At 37.4% G+C, this 23,519-nt stretch overlaps 1 protein-coding gene across 1 annotated transcript in view; it reads left to right on the top strand.

Moving 5' to 3' along the window:
• Positions 1 to 18,314, top strand: part of ZNF804B (zinc finger protein 804B) — a 36,425-nt gene extending 18,111 nt beyond the window's left edge. The window contains exons 3-4 of the mRNA XM_026074402.1: positions 11,846 to 11,976; positions 14,621 to 18,314. Of these exons, the coding sequence (XP_025930187.1) occupies positions 11,846 to 11,976; positions 14,621 to 18,314 (3,825 nt within the window). The remainder of the gene's footprint in view (positions 1 to 11,845; positions 11,977 to 14,620) is intronic.
• The last annotated feature ends 5,205 nt before the right edge of the window (positions 18,315 to 23,519 follow it).

Genomic DNA, 23,519 nt, shown 5'->3' with positions numbered 1-23,519 from the left:
TTAAAGCCAAATAAATCTAATGGTGGGGCATACAAGAGAAGTATACAATAATTGCTAAAAAAATTTCTGTTATTTCTAAAGAGAGTTCATTAAACTGTACAAAGTCTTTTTAAAAAGCTGAACTAATAATATCTGCAAAAACAATGGCATATTTTTTCACAAAATAAATGGTGAGATATGATTCAGTTGCCCTACTCCTCCTTGTCTCCAGAAAAACTTACGGTATCATTTTGTCTCATCTAGTCTGAAGAATATAAAGTCACTAGCACCATGTTGTAACTGTGATGGTGCCTATTTTAAAAGGATTGTTGTTCTAGTTGAGTACATAAACTCACAATCTTTTTTACAGGAAATAATTCAAATTCAGGGCTGTAGAAAAGCATAAATTACAAGAATAGGAAGTCACCGTGTAAATAAAAGATCAACTTCAAATTTTACAGAAATAAAAATTTTCTGGGAGCCAATAATTGAATAATGCTTAAAAGGGTGTTTATATCAAGTGACAGGCAAAGAATTTGAGTAGTGACACAAAATATTTTAGAAGCAGTGAGTGACAAATCAGCTTTATAATATTAAAAAGTTTTCATGTCTACATGAAAAACTAGATGTGTGTTTACAGTATTATTTGATGTAAGAGTGAATACAAAGACAGAAAGCCTGGAGGATGGGTGAGAGGAGACATGGTGGGGGGGGACATTAAATATATTACTTTCCATAGCTCCACAGCAAACCAGGGGATGAGAGAAGCGTTTTGGAATTGTTCTCATAAAAGTATATCAAGCTCATTTCCAGCCTCTTTCCAGGGAGCTRTTCCTAGGACAGTAAGAAATTAACTTTAAATTATGGAATCACACTTGAAGGGTGTCAAGCTACAGCTCAGTGATAAGTTACCCACCAGTGAGCTGAACACTTATCTTCACTGTGGGCATGCTTTTAGCCCCCTCTCTTAGTAAAGCCTCAGACACTCAGGGATGCAAGAAAACCAGTAACATGTTCAAGGAGACCAAATACAAATAACAAATTGCAAATAAATGATATTTTAAGCAAGTGGCAATAAAAAGGGTGCTACCTAATATTGTTGCCTTATAAACTGGAAAATTAAGGCATCATTCACTCTGCAGAGTTTGGTCATCTTTTTCCATGACACACTGAATTTGTGTAGAAAGCACCTTATTGGTTTTGTTATTTCAGAGGGAAATGCCGCTGAACTGGGAAGTGAGATGGATACATCAAGTGGCTGGAAGAAAGAACACTAAAATCAAAGGAGACAGGACATAATAATTATGCGAGAGAAATTTGGAAAAGTATTAAATAAAAGAATAAATAACATAAATCAAAATAACAATTTTTTAATCATTATAATTTACTGAGATGTGTTCTCAGAAGATTGTCTCAGATGATCAACAGGCTAAACGAGGATATTGCAGGAGTGAATTACCCTGGGAAAAATGGGACATCTGTTCATCTTCTGCTGTAAATGAAGCAAGGACTGGAACATAAACTGCTACCCCAATCCCATGCATGTGGAGATTAAAATTAACTCTGTGGGCCTCCCTTCTGTCTAGCATAGCATAAAAATACTTCAGACTAGTGTGTCTGGGCTCATCCACATTATGGAGCTCTAAAAAGCTGATTTTTAACTTATACTTTATTAGCATGGTGGTGATCAACACAGGCATATAGGGAATTTAGAGGAAAAAAGTGATTGTGATCTGATTGCATTTAATAAATGCAAATGGCACTAAAAAAAACCCCTGCAACCTACACTTCTTTAAAGATGCCAGATTCATAAATGTGAATGAGCCAAATGGACTGGGAAGAAGAATTCAAATGGAAAAATGTGAGAGATACTTAGGAAATTTTAAAGAGCCTTTGGTAGATGGTTTTAGAACCAAAATTCCATATCTGAGAAAGACCAAATGGGTTATAAACAGCTAATCTCATTTAAAAGGAAAGTCTGTTCTTTGGAGTTTAAATTTATAATAAAGGAAAGAAAGGAAAAATGGATGGTAATGATCATAAATCAGAAGCTAAAAAATTGGAAAAAAATGGTGGAGGAAGTAAAAAGGGCAAAAGGAAAATTTGTAGTCATCAGAGGTAAGGGCAAGAAGAAGGTTTCTGAAAGTATATTGAGGACATAAAGAATCTTCTGATTCAAATAGAAATGAATTTCTTGTCAGGAGTGATGTAAAAAAGATTTTTCACTGCCTATTTCTGTTCTATATTTGGGGCAAAGCTGGATGATGTAGTCACATTTATGATGTTGATGGTGATTGCGAAGTACCACCCTACCCATAACTAAGAAGAATGTTAAACTGCATAATCTAAAGCTAAATACTTTTAATCAGCAGGTCCAGATAACCAACATCTATTAGGAAAGTGATGTCCATAAACTCTCCTAATCATTAAGGTTGATTTTTAATAAGCCTCAGAGCACTAGAGATTGCATGGAGCTAGACGCTAGATAATGTTGTGCTAGTATTTAAAGACAATAAACAAGAAAATCTGTCATCCTGACATCAATGCCAGAAAAACACTGGAATGACTGGTACAGGACTCCATAAAGTATTAAAGTATGTTAATACAGTTAATGTAGTTTACGTAAAACAGATCTTGTCAAAAGTAACTTGATCATATCAGTTCCTCTGTTCTGAGAGAGCAAATCAGGACATCTGCCTTGTGTTATTGAGAAGTTTGGATCAGGTGATTGCGATAGTCTCTTGTGGCCTTTTTTATTGGCAAGAACTTCAGGGAGATGTCATTTATTAACCATTAATCATTCCCTAGAGCAGCCATTTTGTAGCCAAATTCCTGGTTACCTTTAACTCCCCTACTCCATCAGAAACCTGTCTATTTCAAGCTAATAAAAGAGAAACAATATTTTGCTCTTGACTGAAAAAAAAAATTTTTAACAGACTTTTTACTGGTAGCTACCACATCCTATTAGAAAAAGCAGTATTTTAGTTCCTTGAGACATTTGTTGAGACTTCTGCTTATAGTTGTTTTGAATATCCTTTGTGTATGTACTATTTTTCAGTATTTTTCCTGACCAATTCTTTTACATGTGAAGTGCAGTGAAAGGCACCTGTCACCAAGATTATATTTATCTCAAGTACACATTAAAATTACTCTTTTTATTGATATGTTTATTTTTCAGTACAGCACTTCAAAGTCACTGTGTAGTGACCTGCTGATTCAACTTCTTTTTATGTAGACCTATGGATGTAGCACAATGCTTTATAATAGGTTATTCTTTCATGCTTTATCATAGTTACCACATCATTACCACAGTTGTCAAGAATGGACTGACTATAAAGGTAAACTGAATTTAGGCTTAACTCAGACGTGTGGTATCTTTCCTCTTGTTTGAATGGGTTTATAAAGAGTGAGATGTGCTAAATAAATGTATATCTGTATGTGCTGATTCAGGTTCCTCCCTGCTCTTCTCAGCAAGTCATTCCATCGCTCTTTGCCTTCGTTTATCTGTAAAATGACGTCATGGCAAAGACACTTGTTTAATCAGAAGCATGAGACCTATCTGTAGAAAGTGGTAGCGTAAGATATATGTACTATCATTTCTATTATCATTTTTTGTTATTCTGAAAGTCTGATGACCATGTAGAAGGAGGTTTAAGGTGATGCTTTAGATTCACCCTTAGGATTCTTGAATAATGCTGACTCTTACTTTTTTCCTTAAAATGTAGCTCATTTTGTATTTCACCTGCTACAATTAGAGCAAAGAAAAACAAAGTCTGAATATTGATGGTGAGACAGGCTTCAAAAGATGTGGAGAAGGTCTTAAGCATATTTTAAATTAGATTGAAAGAAGTACTGAAAGTTTTGCAAGGAGAAAGTCCTGCAGTGGATCTGTAATGTTACTTTCTTCTCCTCAATCTGCTTACACGAGAAGGAAAAAGAAATATAATGTATAAGATGTTGGTTTTCATAATATGCATATTGCATGCAGTACAGCTAAGAGTCAGAGCCAGTGACCCCAATGAGTCAGGTAATATATAATCATGAAGTGAAGAGATAGTCCCTGCCCCAAGCTTCTCATCATTCAGATACATTGCTTTTACTAAGTAAATTACTGTGTTCCAAAATGGCACTAAATATATTGAATCAAATTGTACAGTATACCAGCCTGCTTGTTGGAGCAGATGACCATAAATTTGTTGGAACCGATACAAATGTGGGTGGTCAAGTGAAGCATATGTTGAATCCACAGACAGCTCAGGCCACAAAATGGGTGATTTGTTGCCACAAAATGTTTGTTCTATCCTCTCTCCCTATAGAAATGGTCCCCATGAAATCCATCTGCTTTAACTTTACTTGGGGGCTTCAGCCTTCATGAGCTGTACAAACATACCCTGAAAGTCATTAGTCCAAACTCATACCTTGGGGAGTGGATGAAATCAGTTTAATTAGCAAGAACATTTGCAGATCTGTTTGAACAGTAAGAATATCTTCCTAACTACAAAGGTAGTGAAACACTGGAGATGGCCAGCTGGAGAGAGTGCAGTGCCTCCTGACTGCACGTTTTTGAGAACAAGTTAAGCAGACACCTGTTGGGAAAAATTCAGATAAACTACTTTAATAGTATCAGTCCTAGTCATATCTCTACACCTCAGGACTAGGAGCACAAATACAGCACACTAGGGAGACTTAGACCTGGTCTAAGTCTTGACCTAGCCCACATATGTATTAGTTTATTCATCAAATAGTCAAGCTTGATTAAAAACACAATTACAAATTTCTTTGCAATAAAGAAATTGATTTCATATTAAGTTCTTCAATCCTTTAATGCCTGAAATTTCTTCTAATTAGTAGGCTTTGTGAGTAAAAAAGCAAAACAAACCAATTCAGTAGCTATGATTCAGAGTTTTATGGCTTGACTCCCATGAGGAGTATAGTAACTTCTTGGTTGACTGTAAGCATATGGATCTTTGTCTCTGAAAGAAGCATGGAGTTTTTATTTTAATCAGATTTCACAGATATGTATTCAAGGCATTTTTTAAAATTCACTAAAAAAGCTGCATGATTCCCATCCACTGTCCCTTCTCAAATTTCTCTACTGGGTACTTTCATGTCTGTAGTGGCAGTCACTACTGCAATATCAACAAACGCACCAGAAATGTTGCTCTTTTGAGACATCTGCACCCTTCTGTTTGATAAAGTAGTTCTTCAGGTATCTTTGAGATATATATCCATGTTGAATAGAGATTTCCATCAACCTCAGGACACAGTTTTATCTTTTTTCTTGTTCACAAGGTCATTCTCATTCACCTCTTTAAGGTGATAGGAGATTTTTGAAGGCCACCACAGAGAGATAGATAAACTTACACAGAAAAGACACATGCAAGCAGTAGTAAATCTTGCTGCCTTCTGGCCTCAAGACCTATTGCACTAGACTAGACCATCTTTCTATAAAGACGAAGCAGGAATTTCTATGAAGACACAGGCAAACAAGCCCTTCAAACAGCCATCTGTAACTTATCCTTCCAGTTGGTTCAGTCATCAACATCTCATCCACTAACAAGGATTCTCTAGGCCATGTCTGAGGATTGTCTTTTTTCCCCCTCCTGATGTCATCCAGCTCCCTAATCCAGTCACGCAAACATATTTTCTCTCTATCTTCCCATTCACTCCTGCTAGCAATATCCAATCTAATAAGTTGACTATAATACAATCTACTCCAAAAAATGATCACTGCCATATACTTCAAAGTGATCTGTAGCTATTTATGAGTAAAACAAATGAAAACTTATCAGCTAATTTTTAAGTTTCATTTCTCATGCTTAATTCCTGTATATAATAGCCTTTCCAATTTATTTTTAGAATTTCAGTTGCCAAGGTAAAAGCAGATTCCTTCATTGCTGTTTCTCTGCTTCCACCTAGACAGCTAATACTGTAATCTTCAGACTGAAGCCTAATTATGTTCTCTAATAACTTTATTATCCTCATTTGATTGTTTGCAGTGTGAAGTCATATTACAAATAATGTAATTGGTTCCAATGTCTTCTTAGAGTTAGGGTTAGAGGAAGGTGAATAATTATTGAAAATCATGTTCCCTTTTTTTTCAGTATTTAACCCTTCTATCGGGAATTTGTTTAGAACTGAATTAAGAAGCTTTCCAGAAGAGGAAAAATCAGTCATTAAAGCCAATCAGACACTCAAACACTCACAAGGGTTTATGCATTTAAATTCAGACAAGGTTCTCTGCATATGGCAAGCCACATATACCTAATGCTGACTGAAGTAAGCATAGGCATTTATCACATTTTTATCTGGGGCTGCAGTGCATTATAAGTGCTGAATATTTCTGAGGATACACTGAGTGTGAATGAGATTCTGAAAAAAAGTCTGAATGTTAGTGGAAAAAGTCACTTAACTGATACTGACCTGCTCTTTTCTGACTTGTTGGGTGGAATTTTAACAAATTCCTTTCAAAGCTGCCTTCTATTTACATCAATGTAGTCACACCACTGTGAATAAGAACAGGATTTGCTTCTCAGTATATCATTTACAGCAACATTTATTTGCACCAGCATCTGAAGTACAGCTATATGCAGAACCTGAGGTAGATCTGTTTAAGGAGCCAGACACGTCCCCTGGCAGAATGCTCAATAAGAGAAGTAGCCCTCTCCCTCCAATCTGCATTGCCACCGGCCCTCAAATTGAGAGTGAGTGAGAAAGCAATGTAGAAAAATGTTTCCTGAAGCCAGAGACCCGTTGGAGAATGATGGATGGGAATTCAGGCAGGGAATTGGCCACGGCAAGAAATTAGAAGTGTGGGAGGAACACATATCTCTGTGCTCATTGATTCAGGACTCTGCTCATGTGTCTTTAAATTTTACTCAGTACTCTCAGCACACCCTCTTACTTTTTTAGGTATATCCCCTATCAAATGAATCATTCTGAAATGCAGATTCTGAAAACTCATCTCTGTATCCTTGTCAGTTGTTTAGGAAATACTCAGATGTCTTCCTCCACTTTCTTCATTACATATGCCAAAAATACACTAATACAATGTGCTCTTTTACGGAATCTATAGACATGAATATTCTCTGTAGTACTTACGATGGACGATGGACCAATAGCACCCATTTCCTCTAATCTAGTTTAAATGTGTACAAAAAGTGGTCTATATCTAGATAGTCATTCTTAATATCTTCTATACCCAATAGAAAAAATGAGGTACTCTTATGTCTTAACTTTATGGAACCAGTTTTCGACATCTACTTTAAGAAGAGGTGATTAGGTCCCTAAAAGTGCTTATTTCTCTTCAATGGTTGTGAAGAAAGTCTAAGCAACTATTATAGATATCTATATCTATATCTATATATAGATAGACATCTAGCATCTAAATATATATATATATATATATATATATTAGATATCTATCTATATAGATATCTACATTTGGTCAGATGAATATCAGTCCAGAGAAATTATCACCTGCATAGGGAAGAGTAGAAATCAGGATCATAACTCCAGAAAGACTCTGAAAAGTCACTCTGGTACTGCAAATGCAGCTACCAGTAAGTATTCTGAAGGTGCCCATAGGTTAGTGAAAAGCAAGTACTGGCCACAACAAAGCATCATACACACTCTCTCTCTCTCTCTCACTCTCTCTCTCTCTCTCTCTCTCTCTCTTTCTCTCTCTCACACACACACACACACAAACATTAAGAATGAGCAGAAATTATTAAAGGACAGGTAACTGACCATTGGTGCTTCATATCTAGTGAAGGTAGGCTTGCTAAACAGCCATGGTAGCAGTGTAGAGTGGCCGCAGGCAGACTTGGGTGAGCTAAAGACCACCTGATTAGACTCTCAGGTCTTCGCAGAGCTGAGAATCATTTGAATCATTTGCTATATAAAAGATTTACTATGATAGAAGACCCGGTTTCATTGCTATAATTTGGGATCCATCCAAAGCTCTAGCTCAAAGTGATACTGCTGTTTGGCAGAATTTTTGCCTTTTTACTTGGACTTTACTTCCTCTAAATCAGACTCTATTCTCAGTTACACCTTTGCAATTCCATTGACTCATTTGGATCTCCTGATGATTCATACTAGAGTTCAGGAGGAAAAGAACAGATTCAGTGGTTTTTGAGTGGGTCTTAGCTAGAGGAGCCAACATGACTTAAATCTGGTTATATAAGTCTATCTTTCCATAATAGTGAATATTACTTTGTCATCTTTTAACATTCCCTGGGGGTGTTTATAAAAAAAGGATGGGTTACTTTTGGATATGGCAGAGTCTGCACACACACATACACAAAAAAAGCCAGACAAAGAATAGAACATGACTCTAAAAATGAAATATAATTCCATGGCAATGATATTTGTAGCAGGTGAAGGACAAAACACAAGATTTCTATTAAATAAATCATAATTTATTACATGCACATATATTTGGATGCTCAGTTAAGCACCTAATTACATGAAAAGTGCAATTGCCCATGTAAAAGCGATGTTAATTTTCGAGCACACCTGCTGGGTTTAGGTTTCTCATTTAGGTACCTGCTCAGTTTCATGCTGTTGTGCGCCACCTGTCGAAAATATTTGTGTGCCTGTCAGGAGGCTGGCAGAGGTTACTGGTGAGGAAAACTGCAGGTTTGCAGGTTCAGTGTGCAGCCCTGTTGTCTAACCAGCGTAGCTGACAAATTTCTTTAAGAGTCATAACTGGAGCTCTGGCAGCGCAGTTTTTTTGTTTTGATGAGGGGATGTGCTGGGAGAGACCCTTTCCCTGCTCAGACAGTAGATGCTTCTGGTTTCTTGGATTTCATCTCCTGTTGATGAGTTCTCAGCTGTGTCTCTCTCTATTTTTGTATTCTTTTCTCTACTTCCTTGACACATGCTGTATGCCATTAGAGAGCAAAAAATACCGCTAGGAGTTCTATTCTTAGTGTTGGTCCATTTGCTTTGTTGATTATCATCCTAACTGTCAAAGAAGTGAAATGGCATTGCTTTACAGTACCTGCACTCCATAGTACCAGCTTTCACATTGCTCTTTGTTTCCTTGACAGGTAGAAAATGTTTCTGTTTTTCCTCATGAATGCTTTATGTGTGATACTGAACAGTTCATGGTGACAGCTAAAACATAGCAAGCGGCACTAAAGGACATTTCTCAGATGTGTTTCTTTGCCCTTTCTTCAAGTGGAACACGTTAATAAGACTACCTATGTTTTTCCAAGGAGGATAGGATCTTTACAGTTTAAATATCTTTACACTCTTGTAAATATTACTTAGATGACAGAAAATGTAGGTTTGTTCTGGGGAGATTCTCTGATTCATTTTACAGCTTCAGCTACATTATTRAAAAAGAATTCTATTTCTTGGACCCCCAGAAATGTTGTCTTACATTTTCACCCATTTTATTGTAAATTGCAGGGAATGAGAAATGGTGGAAGGAATGGAGGTCACATCACTGTGTAACAGCCTGGCAAGTGGACAGTGGGGGAGGAGGTGCAGGGGGACAGGGGAAAGCCAAGGCTGGTGTAACGGTTGTTCTTCTCCAAGGAACTAAAAGTCAAAGAGCTTTAAAGAGGACTTTGAGGATATTCTATTTCAGGGTCTAGTTGAGTGAAGTATGGGATGTCAGAGCTGATAGAAGTGTTCCAGAGAAACATGCAGATTTGACAGACTTTAAAAATTCCTGAGGAATGTAGTTAAACTCTCAACAGGCCCCAGGCAGCAGGGTTCTGGTCTTCTCTGTCCCTTAGGCAGCCCCATCCAAGTGAGTTTGTCCATGTTGAGAAGTCAGGACAATCATGATCACCTCAATCTCCCTGAGCAGGTAAGGCAGCTCTCAGTAGCTCCAGATCCATGCCTAGGGGCAGCTGTCTTGGGGTTCATAAGGCTGAGAACATCTACTCTGAGTCTCCCAGCATTTATTTTTTTTCATGAATGTTTTGTGGATTTTTTAAGATCCTGGTTTTTATAAAACATGTATGAAGGACAGCAGAAGTGACCATGATGGGAGAAACCCACTGTCAGTTTTCCAGTGCTCTTCAAAGAGCATAGCCATGGACCCTGTGTGGTCTGTTTCCCCCAGCCCTCTTCCATGCCGCTCTGTGGTGTTATGGCATCACCAGTAGCTGGATAACTTCATATTTCTCTAATTTTAGCTGGAGAAAATAGAAGCTACTATCTCTGCTGAACAGCAGTTTCTCCCTGTTCACTTTGTCTTCATCTACTGCCATCAGCTAGATCTTTCTCCAGAAAGCAGTCCTCTCTCAGGCATTCAGTTTCTCTCTTACACCTATAAACTGAGGACTCTCTGCCTTCAGCCCTGTTTCTCAAACATAGATTTATGTTGCCCTGTGCAGAGGTCTGTGCAGACACAGATAGACTGCTCCGCATACCTGAGTAGCTTGTCTTGTCTACCCTGGAAATATGAGCCCCATTGGCAGTGTCTTCAGAAGCATCGAAGGTGCACAAGAGGTCCAAGCAACCCAAAGCAATACTTTGCTGCTATATTGCTGGGTCAGCCTGCAATTTATCCAACCAAAGTGTGTTGTGCTTTGGGCCATGCTGGGGGGAAACAGCAGTGTGAGATGATGGCAGTGCTTGGGATGTTGTTCTTCAGGTGCTTGTGGGCAGGGAGGCAGACATAGCTGCTTGTAGCTGAGCAGCAGTTTAAAAAAGACTGTGATACAAGTGCCTTTCTTCAAGTCTAAAACTTGCAAAAAGCAGCTGTCTGGGCTCCATGGAAAATTTAGCACTTCTAAGCATTGATACTACAATTCTAGTGTGCATGGAGGTGCCTAAAGCCACCTGAAGACTGAGAGACCAGTAGGTGCTGGACCTCTCAGTCCTGGTTTCCAATCTGTGCAGTTTGGGGAACTGGCTAAACACACCATAGCTGGCTTATAAACCTACCTTCCTATGAGAAGCAGAGCACTGGGGATGTGAGGAGGGGGGAAGGCGTTTCTGCCATGGAGGTGGGGGTGGCTGGAGCATGGAAACTTGGACCTGAACTTGGAGCTGCAAAGTGCTCCTGGGTCATAAGGTCTGATTTTAGGACCCTCTGCACACAGCAAACTCAAGGCCAAGACAGCACCACGACTTTTCAGAGGAAGTTTTTGATACTTTTTGTTTTGCATCTTCTTCTTTATACTTTCCTTTATACTATCAGGAGTGCAAAACCACATAATAAAGAACGTAATAACTGCAAAGAAGTTTGCTTTCTCCAGCAGGAATTATCTGACCTACCGGCATATGAGGTGATCCAGAAAATTTTTGAACATAACCATAAAAGAATTTTCTGATGAAATCTTTCAGACACTAGTTTTCTCCCTTGAATAATAACTGCAGTCTTAAAAACCTGCAAAACCAACACGGAGACATGCATACATCCAAGTATACATGCACAAATATAGAGATTTATAAAATGTATTACACATACACAAGCTCAGTTTTATTCCAGTATATTCCTATGTATTAAATTCCAACTGACTGAGTTCAATCAGAAACTTCCCAACGAATTAAATGGAGTCTAGTTTCATGTATGCATTTGTAGGCAAAAGAAGACACATGTATATAGAAAGGGCAAATATATTTCAGTATCAAAATCTGCATCTAAAAAGCTATCATAATTATGTGGATTTATATCAGCTAAGGTATGTGGGTATATCTCAGTAGCACAGGGCCCAATCATGTTGTTTTTTTAGGCAAAAATAGCATTTTCAATATCTTCTTAAGATGATAGTATTTTAAGCATATTTTTACTCTCCATTTACATACTAACTTCACCAAAAGCATATAAATTGAGTAAGAAGGAATGCATCTGCTATGTGTTTATTTAATCCTCTCTCTTTTTGCTCTTTTTGCACAGAGGTTGAAAGATTTAAAACAAAGGGAATTTGCTCGAAATGTGGCTTCAAAGTCATGGAAAGATGAGAAGAAACAGGAAAAAGCACTCAAGCGGCTCCACCAGCTCGCAGAACTACGGAAGCAGTCAGAATGGCAAGTATTTTTAATTTATGTTATGTTTAGCACCTTTTTCCTAAATCCCAGAAGTAACCTTCAAATTTTTACTCCTACACTCTATAATGTACAGAGATTGTGTATACTGTAACCTGTTTTCAGTTATCCCCAAATCCAAATGTTCCTGTTCTGCAAACCATAAAATTGAAAGTCCCTGAATTAATTACTTGGCATTTGAAGGTTTGTGTTTTTCTTTCCTGTAGCCAGTTAATCTAATCTGTTCTGAACGGAGTGGTTTGAAGATGATTTTACATCACCATTTTTTCTTATTAAAACTGACCTGAATAATTAGTATAACTGTCTTATCATTTTTATAGTGAGTGAAAGGGAGAGGAAAAACACCTTTTAGCACCTCTGTACTTAGTTTGTGAATCACTCTCATTACTTCTACTACACTGAGATTATTCTCACAGTTTCTCTGTAGAGTAATGGAACTATCATTATGTGAATGAAAAACAAGTAATTACCTCAGTTAAGTTTACCCAATACTGTTAGCTCAACTGATGAATATCAAGATACAGTACAAGGTTTGCACTAATAAAGCTTTCCACTTTAGAAATATCCTTTGTTTAATGACACTGAATGCTTCAGTAGAATAGATTGCCACCAGACCAATTGTTTATGTTAATCTATGACCTTAATGGATTAAGGAGATAACTAAACAGGCATCCTTTTAAATTCATATCAAGCTTACAGTACCCTGGAAATAATAAGATTCAGGGTTTATTATACACTAATTTTGGCCTATGTAATTGCTTTTGAGTAATCTGCAGAAATATAACAGCTTAGTGCTAATGTATCACTTTTGTGATTAAAACTCCATTTTCATACAAATCCACTGAAAGAAATGTTACTGCCTGTGAGGAGAAGCACAGTGTTTGTGCCCGTGTACTTGAAGATGTGGTCTCAGACAGACTGATAAGGTCAGTGATAACAGGAAGGCTAGAGTCAGACTGGAAGGGAGTCAGTGGGTCTGCTTTCAGAAAGAGCTAGGAGTCTGCAATCCTTTACAGGGAGCCTGGAAAGAGAGCGCTTACTATTCCTATTCGTAATGATTGATGGGTTCAGAGGCAGCTGAAATCCCTGCACTTGGCTTAGGGATTCCTGATAATTCAGACAAGAGAGGAAGTCAGCTTTTCTAAGCAAAAGTCTACACACAACTGTTTTCATCCCTGCATAATGTGTCTCAGGTTCCAAGAGAGTTCCTTAAAACAAGCTAATACATTTTGACAACAAAATTACTGTTAATCTGATTCACACAAAAACTGAAAAAAGTAGCTTTATTTTGCTATTCCAAGGGTACTTTGAAAAGGATCTCTTCATATTCCACTTTCTGCAAGAGATAATTCCTTCCTGATGTACAAATTGGGGTGAATTTGTATCTCCTGGTGCTAAATTTGTGGCAAATGCAAATATATTCTCAGAAATGCAGACGTATTCTCATACTCTGAGTTGACCCTACTCCAGGGAGTCTTTATATCATTTCCACTGCTGGAGATCAACGCGTTTTTATAGCATTTATAAAACATGCTAGCCTATCTGTACATAGCTGCTATGCAGATCTGGCAGCTATAATTTACTTATACTTGATTAAAATATTTTCTAATATTTTCTATTTTCTATTTTTTTTCTAATATGCACTGCATGAATAGCAAATATAGATAATTTGGCTCATGAAATGCATATTTAAAATATTAGTTGGAATAACATTTGTATGGTGGCTATATATGTCTTATCTCTAATGGAAAATGATGGTAGTCATTCCAGTCTCAATTAATCATCTATTGCAAGAAATAGATGATTTACCATCTGTTTGTTAAGGCCTTCTTAGAATAGGTTTAATTCCAAAAAATTACTACAAAAGTAAACCACAAGTTCAAAATCTGAGAGTTTTGGGGAAGATGAAAAATGTAATTAATGAAAGTAAAATACAGGGAGAGAAAATGTGACAAAGAAAGTCAAATGGTGGTTGATAATGGGAGTACTGAAGTTGCCATTAACACTGAGGGAAATTCACCTTGTGTCCATTCCCCTTGCCAATATATGGTGATAGTCTTGGCATATCTCTTTGAATCTTTCACAGAATCATTTTATTGTAGAAGGATACAAAAGTAAAACAAGAATATACTCCTTAAAAATTATAGCCACCCCCCCCCCAAATAAAAAAGGTAAGCAGAATGGTGCATTTGCCTTTTCTCTTATTGAGTCTGATTCTGAAGATCCTCCAGATGGAAGTCTTATTTTGTACAAGGCACCATTTCCCGTTAAAGCATTGAACTCGTAAAAAACAGAATAATCACAGACTAGATTGTCACTGATATGAATTTGGAGGGAAAAACAATATTGTTTATTGGGCATGTACATGGGCATAACTGGAAAAAAAAAGTGCTCCTGTGCTGACTAGAAATTGCATCATTTGCTATACATAAAAACGATCTTTTCCTTACAGAAGCCCCCAGTGCAGGGCTAAACCACACATTTAGAAACCCTTTAGAAACTTTAGGTTTCCCTTGTAGCAGGAAGACTGACACTCTTCTTTACCTGACAGATACTGTCAAACTTGAGTCCTCTCTTTACTCAGTTACTTAATTAATACAGCAGGTTTTTATTTATTTTCTTATAGCGTCACAGGAAGTGGACCAATGCTTAAAGCCCCCAGATTAGTTGTGGAAAAGCAGCAATCACCAGAAGAAATTTTCCTATACAAGGGTGGGAAATTCACGACTGGTTCTCAAACCACAGCCAAGGGTGAAGGACAAAGTTTCCCCAGAAGCATAGYAGAGAAACAAAAGCTTATCATTAGCAGGCACCGGTCACCCACTAAGAGACTCCATGTGCTTGGAAATCAAGTCTCACCAGTATTCCCAGATAGCATCAGTGCTTCTCAAAGGACAGGAGTGTCTTTCTCATTCTCTAAAAAAGTCCCTTTGAAACTCGAGTCCTCAGCCTCAGTCTTCAGTGAGAACTTTGAAGAAGGAAATGATCGTAGCGAATCCCCCAACCATAAAACAAAGCAAGCTCCTGAGGGCTGTCATCCTGGCACACTTTTGGAGGAGGATGTAAAAGCAAGCCTGGATAAAGGGCCACCTATTCCACAAGACCAAATAGATTTGGATAACAGCACATCAAGTTATGTAGCTGCCAAACCTAAAATGCTAAAGGAAAATGATAAAAGCAGTGATAGAGAATTAGAAGAAACAGTCAGTACTCATCTTCCATTTTCCAAAGTCAAAACTCATCTTTCAAATTTGGATTTTTTTGGTTCACTTAGAGAAACAGAGCAAGACAGTAAATTGAATGAGTCTGAGCAATTGCTGGAAACGCTCATTTCACCTTCATGCCACACTAGCAATTTTTTTACACAGCAGAACACCTATAAGCACAGCAATGCCCACCTGCCTGACCAGTTACCTGAGCTCCCACCACATCAAGCACCTGAGCAGGGAGGTGTCAGTGACATTAATGATGGTCCTGGGGAGGTCAAAAGAGAGCAATCTTTGGAGAGTTCAGATCTTTTCAGAGTTCAGAATGGGAATATGGAAACGCTTCCAAGGGAGACTGTGGTTAAAGAGGTTAAGCCCCAAGCATTGCCTTTTCTTCATGTAGTGAGCAAAGATGGCAGCACTGCTCTGCAGTGGCCCACAGAACTACTTTTGTTTACAAAAACTGAGCCCTGCATTTCATATGGCTGTAATCCATTATATTTTGACTTCAGACTCTCTTTAAACCACAGAGATGGTAAACAGCATGAAACAAACAAAGCTAGCTGTAAAGAGTACTCTATAAATAAGATTGCAGATGAAAATGAAGCCTCAGGTTTAATAAAACACAAGCAAATGTCAAATGAACAAGATAATCAGTTGTTGAAACCAAAGAAGATGAAAGATTCCCTAAACCCAAGAAAGGCCAAGCAAAAAGCTGAGTCAGACGTAGGGAAAGAAATGAATGAAAATGGTCAAAAATACGTTTCAGATTATTTGAATGAAAATATACCCAAAGTGCCTGCTTACCTTGATGTCTCAAAAAAGGATTATATGAGAGAAAAAAGTCTTCATACAACAACACTGAGAAGATCTTTAAAGCATCATTTTCATAGCTGTGAAAGAAACAAACACAGCATTAGAAATGAAAGCATTTCCTTTGCTGCTTTTATGTCTAGGATTAAAAAGTCTAAAACTGCAAAATGTCATTTGATTTATTCTGAAGAAAAACATGAAAACCAAAATGACTGCAGATCCATTCAAGACTTGGCCAGCTGCAGTGGTGACATAAGTGACAGTGGAAAAGATTCTGGTGGAAGTTTCCTCAGGTTTAAATCCTGTTTGAACAGCAGATACTCAGAAAATGAAGGATGTGGAAGTTATATGAGATGCTGGAGATTCTCCTCTCCTCAGAAGTCCTCCTCTGACAGACATTCTAGCTATTCTGACACTTCGATTAGTAATACAGGTAGCTACATAAGCAGTTCCTCTAGTCCCACATCAAGCAATCACAGTAGAAATCATTTGTTTTTTTGTTGCAAAAGAAAAAGCAAGACAGCTGAAAGGCACAAATGTAAGCACAGAAAGCACAACTGCATTTTCACTTCTGATGATGCAGATGAGGATTACCTTTCCCACACTAGAAGTCAAAAAACTGGAAACTGTTCACAGAAGGGCACAATTAAATATCAATGGTGTTCAAGACATAAAGTTTTACACCATAGAGACAGATCTAAACACAGCAGACGTAGACACCGGCATTTTGGCAAAGTGCATAGCAGAAGTAGAAGCTACCATATCTCCAAAAGTTCTTCCACCAGAGATTCACGAAGCAGCGAAAGATCATCTAGTTGCAGAATATCAAGAGGTAGCAGTTCAGGATCCTTCTCAAAAGACAACTGTGAGAATAAACAAAAGGAAGATGCAGAAGGAGATTCTAATACTGAACCAGAAAAAGCTGAAACTACACATTATGACTCTCTGAATGTAAATTGTCAGTCAAAAAACTTTGATACCTGCTCTTCTGAAATCTTAGCAAAAGACATAGAGGGAAAAAGAAAGTCACTGTCAGCCAAGCTGCTTTTAGAAAGAGTGCGGTGCAAGAAAACCCAGGAACAAATGCACAGTTCAAAGAGATTTTCAAACAGTTGTGGGATAGAATTAAAGGATCACTCACAAAGTCACTTTGCACTTCAGTTTTCATCATCAGTAGATGACATAGCAATGTTGCCTTTGCCAGAGAAACTCCTAAGCATAGGTAAAAATGATATAGGGCATAATGAAATCAGTTCAGTGGAAAACTGTGTGAATAAAAACAGCTTTGAAGCTTCAGAAATAACTAATGTTGGTCTTTCAACAGGCACTGATTATGATCATTGTCTTTTTAAAGACATCATTCAAATAGGAACAGGCTATCAGAGCCCAAGCATGAAAAGGAACACAGCAATAAAGGAACAATCCAATTTCTTAATCAGTGAAGTACAACCCTTTATACAAAGCTGTGACCCAGTACCAAATGATTTCCCTGGTGCTTTTCCCTCTAATAGATATTCTGTTGTTGCTAATTCAACAGAGACCAAAGAAGAACTACATGATGTAAACATGGACTTGAACCGGGCAGACGGCAGTTCAGACTCTCTTTGTGACAATGCTATGCAGAAGTACAATGAAACAATAAACAACCTAGAAGTGTACAATAAAGCGACCTCCCCACCTTTAACACAGCAGCCTATAACATTTTCACCAGAGGAAATAGATAAATACAGGTTGCTCCAGCTGCAAGCTCAGCAGCATATGCAGAAACAACTTCTGGCAAAACACCTTAAAGTTTTGCCTGCCCCAGGACCAGCTGCCTTCCCTGCAACACCAGCAGTTCCCACTGTCCCTGTTCAGCAGCACGCTACTGTCACCACCATTCACCATACGCTGCTGCAACGCTTTGCTATCTCAGCATCAGTACACCCCCACGGCAGCCATCTCTCCCTCGCACACCTCCATCCCCTCTCTCATGCACATTTCTCCCCCATATCACTTTCCCCTTTAGCGCCAGCCTTCATTCCCACCCACCCTGCTCTGCTGACAGGACACCCATTACATGTGGTCTCCACCACCCCCATTCACCCTTCCCCGCTGAACTTCCCAGCATTGCCACGTGCTGCATATATCCCAGCCTTATTTGCACCACACCTGACTGCAGCCACATCTGCTATACATCCAAATCCCTTAATTCATCCTTTATTCCAAGGGCAAGATCCCTATCACCATTCTTGCTCTAGCCAGACCCAACAGTTACCCACAATAAAAGAAGTTTTTGGTATTTCTAGCTATTTAAACTAGCCCACATGATTATATTATGGCTCTAAAAAGAACTTTTAAAAAAAAATTATTATTCAGTATTCAATCACATATCTGAGGGGAATTCTACCGTTTTGTTGAGAGCACGTCAGCAAATACTTTAAAGTCCAGATTCTRGCTGCCAGCATATGAATGTTGATTTGGTTCTCATATTGTGAGTAAAAGCAATTTAAAAGCTTTTCTTGTTATTTTCACAAGAAGTACAGGGTCCAGCTAATGTCAGTCTGCAGAAGGTTTAGAAGGAACAGTGTGAAATGAAATCCGTGGCTGTCATCAGGAGCAGGACCACAGCACCCAAGCACAATAGGACCAAGAATGTCAGAAGTGACAAGTCATTTAAAGTAGTGTAATTTAAAGTAGTGCAAGCTTGACACACCTCAAAGGCTTGTTTTTCTGAGTATGTGCAACATAATACGTGGTCTGTTTAAGGTATTTCAGATCGAACAAAAAAGAAGGACCACGCGTCCCCGGTTCAATCTCCTGGTCAAAATACATTGGAGAGCCTGATTACTGATGGGTAATGAGTTACACTGGAAGAAGAAGGTGACAACAACATCTCAGATACTGTAGTGATCTTATAGCTGCTATATGTTGCTTAAACAGTGTAAAGGGACTGTTGTCTGGCCACAAGCACATAACAAAAAAATTCTCTAAGTGTAAGGAGGCTTTTTGCTGCCACAAGCAGACTGCTACTTTTCTCTCCCACACAGGCATAAAAGATGGTAGGGTGAGGAAGGAGATGAAGCACGTTTATTGTCATTGCATGTGTGGGGCTGTGGCATCGGGGTATGTCAGGGCTGGGATTCAGATGCCAGAATTGCAACAAGGCTGTGCTGGATTTGAACCTTAGAGGGCCCTGGCCAGCACTGCAATACTTCTTTCTTGCCAAAAAGATGTATGTGGGAGAATCTTGCCCAAAGAATGTGTAAATATGTTTAGCCCCCTTCACAAACAATATTCATGGAAAATTCTGGCTGGACTGAGCTCATCTCCTCAGGCTCCTAGCGAGGGAAGGGTTAAAGTTTAGTATTTCCAATATCCATGTGGTTATTTTGAAGAAATGCAGCTCTGTAGGGGGCTTCAATTAGGGAAACTTCCATTTAATGATAGGGCCACAAACTTGGCTGTAAAATTCTGCTGAAACTCAAAAATATGGAAGTACTCCAAGCAGAATGTGGCCTACGGGTCAATTTTCATAGACAACCTCAGGACAATTCTCAGCATTTCCAGGTATATTGAATCTAAACAAACATGCCAAGTTTCTAACATGATTTCCCAAACTTCCAAGATTCAAAGTAGCTGTTTGTTTGGGTTAGAAACATATTTGAAATAATTTCAATTAGTTTGCAGGAGTTTAGTGCACAGTTAATAATTCAGAATTGATAAAAAAAATTAAAAATTTTTGGAAGAATTTTATTTCATGACATTGGGCTAGCTAAAGAAACTGAGAAATCTAATACTGATTAGGGTAAAGCTGAATATCTAAAATACTACTTAGGACGAATTTTCTAACTTAGCTTGACTTTTAGTCAAGCTAGATTGATACAATGCTGAAGTATTTCAATTTCTAAAAGCAGCTGCTTCAGCATGAACTGATTTTAGGCCAAAATTTTCAAGAGTGTTTACTAATGTGACTGCTTATTTTGCAGTTGATTTGCAAAGTTAAAGTTTCTTTGGTAACTTAACATTTTAGCCATCAAATAAAAATGTGTGGGAAAAATTTTTGGAACTGAGCAGAAACAAACCCTTAGGAATGAACAAAAGGTTGGTGAAGCCAACACCTTCAAATTTACTTTGGTTTCATTCGCAGCTGATTCATTTATTCCTTAAAAAACTGGAGTCTTGTCATTTTGGAGTTACTTATGCCTGCTGTTTAATTCTCCTTCTTTCAATTACAGGGAAAATTTTATTAAAGTTATTGCTTCAGAATTAAGGAAGTCGGAAAGTTTTGGGAGGAAAGATGTTAAGACTAAAGAGTCTCATATTTTAAAAATTCTCTCTTTCATTTTTGGCTGAAATGTTTCCCAAATTAGATCTAAATTTATATATAATTTCTGTCCTATGGAAGCTTTATTTTCTATGAATCTATCACATTTCACCGAATGCTACTTATCACCTCTGAAAATTGGTACTTGCTTGTTCAGAGTGAGTGCCCTGACTCAGTGGATCACTTGAAAAAAATTAGTTATAATTCTATAGATAAAAGGTCTGAACTGAGCATTTTACAGGAACAGGTCAAATTGTGCTCTGGAAGAGGCTGACAGAGCTGCACAGCCACCATCCCCCTTTCAGGATTGTTACAAGCATAAAAGACGCATGCCCTGCTCGAAAATTTTTTAAAGGGGCCAATTTTGTTCCCATTCAAAATAAACCAAGTGTTCTCATTGTCTTTAATGGTTCTCTTGAAACTTAAGTAGGTAACATTAAGAGAAAAAGTGGAAGGGAAGAAATGACAGGCTATTCTTATACTCAAATGTGTACACACACATTTTGCATCCCTGCTTCTTACAGGCATCAAAAATATTGCAAAAATTCCTATGGCAAAAAAATCTATGGCAAGAAACCCAACCAACTGAAACCTAATGGCATCCTATTAAGTAGATCATTTTTGGAAATGTATTCCATTAGTTATATACCTTTTCTTTAATGTATGCATAAGAAAATGGGATTCCAGAAAGGAACCAGGAAATCCATGCATAATTTTTTATACCAACAGAGATGATCTGGGAAGGCAAATTTAATTTAATTACATGGAACAATGAAAATTAGGATCTTGACAGGTACTGATGGAAAAAGAGAGATTAAAAAGGGATAGAAACAGCACAATAGCCAAACAGCCGTCATAGATTGGACAAAGAGAATGTCCAATATAGTTCTTAGTACACAGAAGGGATTTTCTTGGAGAAATGTGTTAAAATTATCAGCACAGCTGAGATGATGTATTTGCTCTACTTGCTGCTGTAATTATTTTTCATCAGTAATTTATTCTAAATATGTAACATTATTGTTATTAAAAGCATACTTGAGCCTGATGTATGGAGCCATGCTACAATTTTGATTTTATTTAAGCTAATTTTTAAAAGAGTTACACTTTCCTGGTGGCAGAGATATATACACTCTAAGCTAATAATCTGTTTTAGCTTGATTGTATATTCTTGATGCATAATCCAAGGAAATAGATCACCCACACTGTAAAATTCCAATACAAAAGTTTCTTGAGTTCCACAATGATGAAACTTCAACTTTTTTTGGTAACTGAGGCACTTCTGGAAAACATTTAACGTGTATTTGTTGTGCAGATTTGCATAAAAATGCAATTTGACCAGATTGATTTTAAAAGTGTTAAGTTTATATTTAAAACTGAATAATACTCTGCCTAGTATAATATGTAAACTAGTAATTTTGTTTTGTATCCTCTGTATAAAGTGTTTTATATTATACAGTAGCTAAGTGAATTGCACTATTGTACATGCAATGCGGCTTTTTTTTTTAGGTTATTCAAGGAATTCCTGGGAATGTAGTTTATTGCAATAATATTTTTTTTCAATAAAAAGGCTTACTGGTATAAAAATTGTCAGTCATGTATTTTTAATGTAAAGCATACCAAAAGGCAGTAACATAATAAAATGCAGAATGATGCAAACATATTCTGTATTTTAATCTGAGAAATGAAATGCATTTAATTCATCCCTGTGGCTATAATCCTAAAATTTCTTAGAATGTTTCCTAAAGATTTTAGTATGTGTTACAAAAGTGGGTTGTTTAAATGGAACTGAAAATAAATATTCCTTAAAAAATGACTCCATCTATGTGTTTTTTGCAAGCACTTTTGGTGGATCAACATCCTCCTGGATATTTTTAAGCACTAATCAGTTTATTTAGAATTACACTCATAACTCACTTGTCAGGTTCCCCAAATAATATCTTTGAGCTATGATTCCTAATGCTTGAGTAGAAGGTCCTTGACAAACATGTTAACACTATGGTCTAAGAAGTTGCTATTTATTTATTCTCCTTTTAACCATTCTGTAAAGCTTACCTTTTTCATGATACTTATCAGCTGTTTAGTCCTTATTTTCCTTTTTACCTTGTCTTTTTCCAGTTTGCTTTTTGTATCTTTTTTTCCTCAATCTTTTATTTATATTGTAAGCTCTTTGATGGAAGACTTCAGGTTTTGTTATTTAGTTACTTGGCTTTGAAGTTCTCAGGCACTGTTGCTATACAAATAATAGCTGTAAGACTAATTAATGCCATCAATAAGTAGTTTCAGAAGTTTCATGTCTTTAGGTGAGTTTAAAGAATGAGATAATGGAAAAACATGAGTCAGCATGGGTACATGTGATGGATAAAGTTGTCTTTCAAGGTCGTGTGACAGAAATCGTATTCTATGAGGTCTGTCTACACAGCTGGAAATAATTTCACCAATCTATGGGACCAAATTAATGTACGATGCAGTGTCATCTCAGGAATCAGTCATTCAAGAAAATCTTGAAATCACAGCAAATCAACAGAAACATAATCAATACTTGCACATAAAATGTATCTAATTCCATTCAATTCTGATTATTCATCAAGTTGATTCATGAAAAAAAGAAAATTCAGAATTATTTGGACAAACTTTATTAAAAAAATGTGGAGTGCCTGAAGGAAAGCCCCTGTGAATTAGTATCTACAGTATTAGCTGTTAGTTACAGTAGGCTTCCAGTCGAGATCAACTCTCATCTGTCTGTTGCTGAACAAACTCAGAATCACACATACATACTGCTTTTGGCTAGGATGTGACACGTGAAGAAATGAAACTTTCCACAACTTCCTGTTCCTGGTAAAGTTAGCTACTTTTTCCAAATGGCAATGCGCATACTCATTCAAATAAGCAGTTGTCATTCACGTCAGCAAGATCTTCAGCAAATAAAACCCATTCTGTCCTGAAGAACTTGCACACATAATCTGGGCAGATAAACATTATCCTTTGTCAAGCTTGAATCCCAGGCCTATTTAATAACTTGAGCCTAACCTGAAGTAAAATATTTTTCATTGTCTATACCACAATTCATCTGTTCAAGCCTAATCTACATTTTGAACTGTTACCTCCTTGAGAATGAAACAGCAATGGTTTGTCAGACTTGAAGTGTCTTTTATGACCAGATGGATAGACTATACGGAGAAAGCAAACATTTTATTTAACTT

The sequence above is a fragment of the Apteryx rowi genome, unplaced genomic scaffold (genome assembly GCF_003343035.1).
Source record: "Apteryx rowi isolate R43461 unplaced genomic scaffold, aptRow1 scaffold_388, whole genome shotgun sequence".
In the NCBI taxonomy this organism is placed as follows: domain Eukaryota; kingdom Metazoa; phylum Chordata; class Aves; order Apterygiformes; family Apterygidae; genus Apteryx; species Apteryx rowi.
This window is presented reverse-complemented; position numbering and strand designations above follow the sequence as displayed.